General features: G+C 42.3%; 2 protein-coding genes across 2 annotated transcripts; both read left to right on the top strand.

Moving 5' to 3' along the window:
• The first annotated feature begins 331 nt into the window (after positions 1-331).
• Positions 332-4,667, top strand: rsl1d1 (ribosomal L1 domain containing 1). The gene is made up of 9 exons (XM_039787253.1): positions 332-455; positions 793-932; positions 1,062-1,200; positions 1,688-1,836; positions 2,766-2,867; positions 3,300-3,393; positions 3,535-3,663; positions 3,764-3,910; positions 4,032-4,667. Exons 1-9 carry the CDS (start codon positions 417-419, stop codon positions 4,170-4,172), a joined length of 1,080 nt encoding a protein of 359 aa, XP_039643187.1. The 5' UTR covers positions 332-416; the 3' UTR covers positions 4,173-4,667.
• A 1,015-nt stretch (positions 4,668-5,682) lies between these two features.
• LOC120550631 (transmembrane protein 238-like) lies at positions 5,683-7,619 on the top strand. Its single transcript, XM_039787254.1, has one exon. The coding sequence runs from the start codon at positions 6,221-6,223 to the stop codon at positions 6,737-6,739; it is 519 nt and encodes a 172-aa protein (XP_039643188.1). The 5' UTR covers positions 5,683-6,220; the 3' UTR covers positions 6,740-7,619.
• The last annotated feature ends 2,047 nt before the right edge of the window (positions 7,620-9,666 follow it).

Below are 9,666 nucleotides of genomic sequence, written 5' to 3'. Positions count from 1 at the left end.
AATACCAAATCTTGACATTCAGCATACTACTATAGAAGTTTCCTGTCCTTTTGTAGATTTATGCATTTTAATATTAATATAATTGGATGTACTTTGTCAATTCCTCAGACTAAAAAGCTACTATTTTTTTAAATCCATTTTAAGCTGCCATACATTTGCAATTTACTAAAGTATTTTATGAAACATTCAGTACAGATATTTACATATAAAGACTGCAATATCTATATCCATCATTTTAAATTGAATTAAAACAATCAGGAGACATCCTCGTACATACAGTATATCTATGAGCCAACCATATTTACTTCCCTGGGTGTTCAGAGTTTTCGTACAAATAAAGTTTTTTTGTATTATGTGACGTAGAGTATACCAATTGCGCATGCGTGTCTACAGTTCCCACACGTGAAGCAGACAGCATGGCCGATGGAGCAGGAGTTGCGTTGGACCGGGCACAGGTAAAAAGAAAAAATGCTTTTATCGCTGAAATACATTTAAACTTTATAAATATAATTTCGGTTATTAAACGTTAACATGACTGTGATAAGTTACATTGTTGTGAATCGACAGCAGCTGTAAGCTAGCTAGTATCAGCTGACGTTAGCGTGTTTGCTTGCTGGTTTAGCATAGATACTACACTGCTGTGTTTATATTATGTACTTATGTCCATTGGTTTAGCAACGAAGCTAATTCGCAGTGGCACAGCAACAAGTCTGAATCCCTAGAACTCTGGAAGAAAGTTTGTCGGTGGGTTTACAAAGTCTTTTGTGACAACGGCGTTAATGTATCTGCTAGGTCAAAAAGGCCGTCCAGGCTTTGCAGGCTTTCCTGAAAACCAAGTCGACCAGTGACTCCCTGTTCCTGGACGAGACTCAACAGATCAGCATGCTCTTCACCCTCTGGAAGATCCCCAAAGTGGCACAGTCCATCCGCATGTGAGTCCACCAGACAGGAACGTAAAGCAGCCTTCCTGCCTGACCTGTAGTTCTTCTGTAGCAGATATTGACTCACTCTCGTTTACCCGACTTAGTTGATATTGACGTGACGTCTCATTCCGCCCTCAGTCCCTTGCCCCATGGCCAGCGATCTGACACAGACGACATTTGCCTCTTCACCAAAGATGAGCCCAACATGACCTCCGAGCAGACCCAGAGGTTCTATAGGAAGCTGCTGGAGGAGAAGGGAGTGAAAAACATCACTGAGGTATATCTACCAGTCCGAGTCATTAAGCAGCTATTGATTTGGTCATTCTTGCAAGACCATCTGCAGACAAACGCATTGCTCAGCGTGGATAAATTAACAGTGGAGTATGGGGAAATAAAAAATAGTATACATTAGGGGTGTACGATTCAGAAAATGTTACGATTCTATGCCGATTTTTAGGCTCACGATTCAATTCAATATCGATTTTCAATTCAATAACGTAGCTACTTTGTGTGTGTGTGTGTGTATCTATCTATCTATATGTCGATCTATCCCTTAGTACATTCATCTTGAATTTGTATTTAGTATCTTTTATTGACCATATTATTCATGTGGATTTGTTATTTTAACATCCTGTTATGATGTATGTTGTGTGTAAGCTACTGGGATGTTGAATTTCTCCTTGGGGGTCAAAGTATCTATCTAGCGCTTTACCAAGTTTTTGGGAAACCTCGTATTGATGGCAATGTCCCTGTATCCGGAGCAGATCATCCCGTACAAGGCCCTGAGGACGGAGTACAAACCGTATGAAGCCAAGCGCCGCCTGCTCGGGAACTGTGACTTGTTCCTCTCAGACGACCGCATCCGCCGCCTGCTGCCATCCCACCTCGGAAAACATTTCTACCAGAGGAAAAAGTAAGCCCTTTATTCTTTGGTGTTGTCAGAGTTGTACCTTCAATTCCTAATCTCTTCAATACACGGCCAACATTTGGTGTTGATCTCAGCTTTTGATCCTATTGTCATATTCATGTCAGAGGGACCGCTCTCCTCTGTGAGGCGCTGTCTGAGAACAATGTAAGAAATTGATTATGAAAACAGAATGCAGCTTTTACAGTTACCCTATTAATTGAGTGCCTAATGTGCTGAAGTGTAATTAAACACGTAGAACAAAATAAAGTAAGTAGAAAGTTGCCCTTAAATCAGTAAAATGGAGCAAATAAATGACCCATATAATGTTAATGTTAAAGGTCCCATGACACGGTGCTCTTTGGATGCTTTTATATAGGCCTTAGTGGCCCCCTAATACTGTATCTGAAGTCTCTTTCTCTAAATCTAGAGCCAGTCCCACAATGAGCTTTCCTTAGTATGTGCCATTTCTGTAGCTATTGAGGGGGGGGGGGGCAAGGTGAAGGGTGGGGGTGTGGCCTTGACCAACTGCCACTTTGCTCGTTTGAAAGCCATGATGTCTCTCTCATGGGTTGGCCAAATTCTCTGGGCGGGCAAAGCAGAGAAAGGGGAGGTAACCTTGCTCCTTATGACCTCATAAGGAGAAGATTCCAGATCGGCCCATCTGAGCTTTCATTTTCTCAAAGCCAGAGCAGGATACCCAGGGCTCGGTTTACACCTATCACCATTTCTAGCCAATTGGGGACCATAGGCAGGCTGGGGGAACGCATATTAACGTTAAAAAACCTCATAAAGTGACATTTTCATGCCATGGGACCTTTTTTTTTTTTTTTTTTTCTTCTAATAAAAAAAAACTATTTTACACATTTAGTACCAAACAATGAGTTTTTCTGTAGCTGCAGTAGATGTATTCTTACGTCCATTTCTGTCTTTACCAGAGAGCCGCTGTCTGTGAACCTGCAGAGCAAACATCTGGCCAGAGACATCCAGAGAGTCATCCAGGGCACCAGCTTGAAGGTTACCAACAAGGGCTGCTGCTGGTGAGATGGTGTTCCTTTTGAACTGCCTAACACACCTCTCTGTGTAACTAACCCTTTTTTATTTTAGCTTCAGGGAAACCTGTTGTGTTTTTAGTATTGCTTCAGCAAGATGACAAACAACAATTTTAGTTTCACGGGATGTTTTATGTCTCGTCAAATTTAAGAGCACCTCTTAACAACTCTGTGTCAATTCTGGGAAGTGTATTGATATGGGGAATTGCCGGTGCCAAAGAGATTCAGTGTCAATCCAGGTGGACCCCCTCTTTCTGTGGAGCCTGTCTCTACACCTTTGATACACAACCTGGAATGTAGACCGGAAATACAAAAAACAATCCTGCATTGTGACTATTTGTATTGGTGCTGTTTACAGTGTCACATTAGAGTTTCACATAGTAACCCTGCATTCACTTATATGATGGATGTGTATTGTAGCATGGCCCGTGTTGCCCACGCCGGAATGACCGCAGATGAGGTGACCGACAACATCGAGGCTGCTGTCCAAACGGTGGCGGCCAAACTCCGCACGGTGAGTCTAGCTGCCCAGGGAAACGTCTTGTGTTTTCATCAACTTTGTTCTTTGTTGCTTCAGGGGCTTGTCTATACATTTTTAACTTTTGGCCACCCCAAGCTCTGTAATGCCTTTTCATGTTTGCATTGCTGTTTACAGAAAGGACCCGTGATGAAGCTCATCCACATAAAGAGTCAGACGTCGGTGTCCCTGCCCATCTACACCTCAGACCTGAACCACCTCGGCGTGCTGGAGGCAGGGAAACCTGCTCAGACGTCCAAGAAAGAGGCGAGTACAAGTTTGCCCTCACACGTTCGTCTTGTGTCCGAGCTAGATTTATAGAAACGACGTGTAAAACGACCGCCTCGCGTGTTTTGGGATTTTTCAGGGAGCTGCAGCCAAAAAGCAGGCAAAGAAGAACAAGACAGGGGACGTAAAGCAAACGGATGCTGCTGGAGAGGAGAAACCTGTGGAGGAGGAAGAAATCCCACAGCTGGTTCCCATAGCGACACCTAGCAAAAAGCCTAAACTGGAGGTCAGTGCTACTCCCAGCTCCTAGATTTAAATACTTAGTCATTTAAATATGTCAACTGTCTCGGGCAGTGTTGTCATCATTAAGTGGACTGCAGACCCTCATTGCTTTTCTTTCTTTGTAGAAACCATCCAAAAAGAAGCAGCTGGAGAAGGCACCCAAACCTGCTGCAGCCAAGAAAGGAAGAAAATCGCCAAACAAAATGACCAAGAAGGCCGGCAAGACTGACTCTAAAGTAAAAAGAAAAGTGCCTAAAGTGAAATGATTCTCAGTAGAGCATCTTTGCACATTGCCCTCTCGACATGGACATTTTTACACAGTACACAGGACCAGATTGTTCATAGAACGGTCAATATATTCATTCTGTTTTGTCTTTTTTTCGTTGGATGAAGCAGATTATAAACTTACCTGAAACTATCCACGGCTATCTTGTGTTCCCTGAATTCTTTGTAACAGGCCTTTGTCACAGGAGACAGTTTTATCATCGCAGGAAAACCACAGGTGGAGCTAATAGTAACTAGCTTTTTATTTTTTATTTAAGTGTACTGATAAGCCATGTCGGTGAGCATTCATACACAGTGACATGGCCCTCAAACTAGTAAAGCTTAAATAAAGTGCAGCCATTAATACTATTAATTAGATGTGCGGTTTTCCTGCCATGTCAAAATGTGACTGTGAAAAAAAACCAGACCTATAAAATGCTTCTGACGGCCTGGCCAGTGGTTATTCATGCAGATTAAAAGTGGGGATTTATGAACTATTTTGGCTACTATTTATTGAATGGGACACCCACATTTACATTTGGGTATTATTGTTGACTTGACAAAAAAAAGTATTACTTTTCTTACACCTTTTTTATCATTTCCTCTTTTTGACGTCCGTTCTATTAGTTAGTTGTCAGCATGGAGGAGGTAATACAGATATATTTATCAGTGATTCAAGCAAAGTTAGAGTAACACCCAGTATGTAAAACAATGACTCTTATGACGTCTTTAGCTTTAAGTTGTTTTAAAACCCTTGGTTTCAAGTCAGCAGGCTTCATTTTAAGACCATCAAGTCCAACCATTAGGTTATAAAGAATACTACATGCTTTCATACACTTGTTAACGTGAACTGTGTATACACACCTTTTGTGGGCTTTAACATCTGAAGTGCATTAGCCTTGAGCCCTGTTAGTTCATGGTGAATTGAGCCATCAACGCTGTGCATACAACTGCCAGCTGTATCCGATGACATGCCTATTGTTACTGAGATCATGGCTTGTACAGCTGCTGCCTGCTACTCGCATGCGATAACGCTACGTGGGCGCATCTGTGAGGCTTTGCATCTTAATAATACATAATGATCTGAGACATTGATGAATGAAATTCCCTTCATTTCTACAGACAGTGTATTTATTCGGAGGTATAATGCAACAAGATGGTCACGTTATTGTCAACAGGTGGGCTGGGTCTGTCTATTCATCCAAGCCCTTCCTGTGCTGTGTGGGCGTGGTGGGCCATCTGGAATTACAGTGCTCACAGGTTACTGGGCAGGAGGAGAGTTAAGAGATGCATCATGCACACAATCTCGTGTTGATCATAGGGAGGATATATCTCCTTCATATGACTCTTGAGGAGGTGGCTGCGTTGATTTCATCCGGGACTGGCTGAGCAGACGGGGACAAGCTCATCGAGGAGCTGCTGTGGTGTTTCCATTATATATATACAACCATGGAAGCAATTGGAGAAACTTCATTCCCAGAAGACTCTGGGAGTCGAAGCCTGTGTCCAGACCCTGACTCAGGCCCTGCAGGCTGGGCCCACCTCCACAAACCCGTCATCGTGATGGTGATGGGATCCCTGATGTGTGCTGCAGGCGGACTCCTCTTCCTGCTCCAGTCGCTGGGGGTGACCGAAGCGTGCCAGTCGGTGGCCTCGGCCTGCCTGTCCGTCGGCCTGATGTTTGTGGTGATGGGGCTGGTGTGGATCCCCGTACTGAAAGAGAAGCAGAGGCGCAAGCGGTGCTGCCAGGGAGGTGCTTGAATAGAAGGGACTCTGTAAATGTGAAAGTGGGAACTGTTTTTTATTTTTATTTCTTTTGTCAACAACGATGCAACAGTTTCTTTTAAACCATCCTCCAGTCATAAAGCCGCCGTGGTTCTGGCTGATAACCGCTTGCGTACATTGTACTTTGACCACTGCAGGTTGTTCCGTGTGTGTGTGTGTGTGTGTGTGTGGATATGTGAGCGAATGAGGGTTACACTTCACTGTCCTGCAGATCCACATCTGGATTAACTCTGGCAACTTGCTCTGGAGGATCCCCACTGCCACCATGTCAACATCTGTACAGGTGGAGCCATACGCTGTGGAGCCGTACCTTGTCACGGAGACAAGGTACGGAGGAGTCGGCCGCTGCAAGTGCTCCTTCTGGTTCGCGGTGGCCCACGACATAGTGGGTGTCTTCATCATGATGGTGGGGGTGTTCGGAGGGATCGTTCTCCACGATTTGTTCATCTACGCGGGGGCTATCGTCATCTTCCTAAGCCTGATCTGGTGGGTGTTCTGGTACTCGGGGAACATCGAGGTGCCACCCGAGGAGCTGGAGGACGACGTGGGCCTGATCAAGCTGAAGAACCGTGGGCTGAGCCGGGCGGTGAGGCGCGCGTCCGAGCGCCTCTCCAGCACGATCAGGAACTCTTTCAGAAAGAAGAGCAGCAGGCCCGTCAGAGAAGCCCCCGCAGGCAGCAGCACAGCTTCAAACACCGGCACAGAGGTGTCGCTCTCCACTATCTATGACAGCACCATCGCCTCCTCGCCTCAAGGGTTAGTGAGAGAGACTTTGTCAGTATGAGCTAACCCATCAGACTGTAAAAAAAACCTGTCACTGAACCTGGATCTTTATATTTGCTTCCTTTGCTCGTCAGCTTAAAAGGGATTTTTTTTTTCTTTCTGTGTTTGCTTTGCTCACACGCACCAGTAATGATTAGACAGCATTTTGAAGTCTTGTCTGGATAACATCCAAATGTTCTCATCTAGCTGATAAGATGTCAACTTTGCCCACTATAACACAGTGTTGCAAATGGCCCGGATGTAGAAATCTCTGCATTCTCATTAGGCCACAATTTTGTTATGAGTCATGTTTGGTTGACCTTGTGGTGACTGTAAATAGAACAAATAAAGGGTATAATAAGTTAATGATGAGGCTGACTTTTATTTGGGTAATATGTGACAAGAATATTTATTTATTTTGTGAATACTGGTAAATTGAAATTTCATAATCTCACCTGTACAGATATACTGTATAAAAATGTCTCCAACTGCACTGAAAAGTCCCTGGAGGTTCCTATAGATTCATTATTAATGTTCAATAATGTTGCTCTGCTTCTGTATAGTAAATAATTATGCAGGAGATGTCCGGGGGTGTGGCAATACCACCTCTCTAAGAAATATTTGACTAGCCACCAAAAAAAGCTGTAAAATGTTCTGGTTGTTGACGTTTTTACAACATTTTATGAAGTTATTTAACCGCCTTATTGACTTATCTCCAGCTGCCAGGAGTATTATTCTGGTAGAGAAATTCTAAATCCCTTTATGTACTAAATATTGAACTCTCTCGAACCTATCTACCCAATGCATTGTCACTAACTTGTGTTTTTGTAATACAAACACTAGTAGTAGACCAATTGTTCTACATCAAACAGTGGAAATAAAGTTGTGTGATTCTACCTTCATCTTCTGGTTTAGCCAATGCTTTAAAGGTCCCATGTTATGCTAATTTTCAGGTTAATAGTAGTTTTTGGGGTTTCTACTAGAACATGTTTACATGCTGTAATGTTCAAAAAACATAATATTTTTCTCATACTATCTGTCTGAAAATACCAGTATCCAAGGGCGTAACTTTGGGTTCAACATTGGAGGGGTTGAGATCTCCACTTTTGAGCAAAATTGAAATTTTTAATGTCAAACACATCAATTTCTGCATTCTGGTGAATATTTCTGCAACAATTTGTGCCTTTTCTGCATCAAAGTATGGTGCAAATGTCTTTATTCATGCTAAGGAATAGGTTTTTGGGGTCGGCTGCACTGGCCAGTTTTGATTATTTGGTGGTGGTGGTGGGGGATTGCCCCCATCCCCAGTATTCGCCCTCTGTCTGAAACTGTCTCTTTAAGCCTCTGATTGGTCAGTGTTTTTGGGTCTTCCACATCTGCGTCCTCTGAGTCTCTGCACTTTCGTTGCAGCCGGGGAATGACTGTAACGGCACTGTAGCGGCACTTTCTACCTACATATAGTATAGTTGTGACATCACAACCGTACAGAAGTCCTGGCGGCTCATTTAAAGGCACCGTTTCTGAATACGGGCAGTGTGCATTTCTCTGTGGATTGAGCATTTTGATACTTTCACAATATTTATATAGCACCTTGACCTGCTTTTAAAAAAAAAAACATGGAAATCTCATTCTTTACAGGATGGGACCTTTAACTTGTGTATTTGTCAAGCTGAAATCACATTTCACAGTCAATTCAATTTCAAGTTGTATCTTGACAGAGCTAACCATGTAAAAGCAAAGCATAACTAGTATGAATATATAAGATCACACACTAGAAGTGTCCAGTCATTGTTAAGTCTTTGTTTTTTAAAAGAAACTCTTTTCAGATCAAGTATCCAAACTGTAGCCTCCAAGTAAAGGAGAAATCTAAAGTTATCTTGAGTTATCTAAATCACAGACAATCTCTTCCAGGTCTGGTCTGACAATATCTCCTGTTTGTGATCCTCTAATAAAGCTGACACACACACACACACACACACAAACCTTGGATTAGAAATGACCAAAGTGATCCGAGTACAGATTTCAGCGGACTGTGAAGATTCTCAGGTCATCTGATTACCCCTAAGCCATAAATCAGCGGCTTTAATCCAAACTGGATTGTTCTGCTGGTTTTTATGTGATTTGCAGGAACAGAGGCTCTGGCACTAGATCAAAAGCCAGTGAATCGTCAAAGTGATTACAAATCCATCCGGACCCCCAGAGGTTGATTGAAAGGCAAGTATCCTCCTGAAATAAATACATCAAATGTGATTCAGTCTCACAAACGCCACCCTGCTGTCGGAAATACTCACTAATGCAATAAATGTGTAATAATCGGACTCTGAAAATAGTGTCTTATTCACTGTTGCTTGAGTAATGTTACTCACTACAGTGCGCAGCTGTTTCAGGAGCCACCTGAGCCTTTTTAAATATTTATTCCGCAGTAGGAACCAATGTATTTGGGTTGCAGTACATTACAGAGAAGTCAAAGTATTGAGTGACGGACTTATGCATTGTTGGTTTTGGTATTTTAATGAGATTTCTTCACATTAGTAAAAATATGTAATATCAGCAGCCTCATTCTTTAGAATATAAAAGAAAGAGAGTTAAAATGAAGGAAAAGGTCTTTTGGCAATGTTTGATTTTTAAAAAATAATTTTTCTGGTGTTAATATGTTTCATAATTTATGTTTAGTATGTGTGTGTTGTCTATATATGCATCAACCACCAAGGCAAATTCCTTGTTAGTACTTACTTTAATTGGCAAAAAAAACCTGATTCTGATTCCACCAATGTCATTATTGATAATGTCAAATTGATTTCCAGACTCTTTAAAACCAACGTTAGTTTGTGAAAACTAGCGTGTGAACAACGGGAATCATATATCGGGCAATAAAAAAAGAAAAACAAACGGGATCCTCAGCAACGTATAAGCAACAAATACAAAACTCCAAATAATATTGTTCATGTT

The sequence above is a fragment of the Perca fluviatilis genome, chromosome 21, assembly GCF_010015445.1.
Source record: "Perca fluviatilis chromosome 21, GENO_Pfluv_1.0, whole genome shotgun sequence".
NCBI classification, from domain to species: Eukaryota; Metazoa; Chordata; class Actinopteri; order Perciformes; family Percidae; genus Perca; species Perca fluviatilis.
This window is presented reverse-complemented; position numbering and strand designations above follow the sequence as displayed.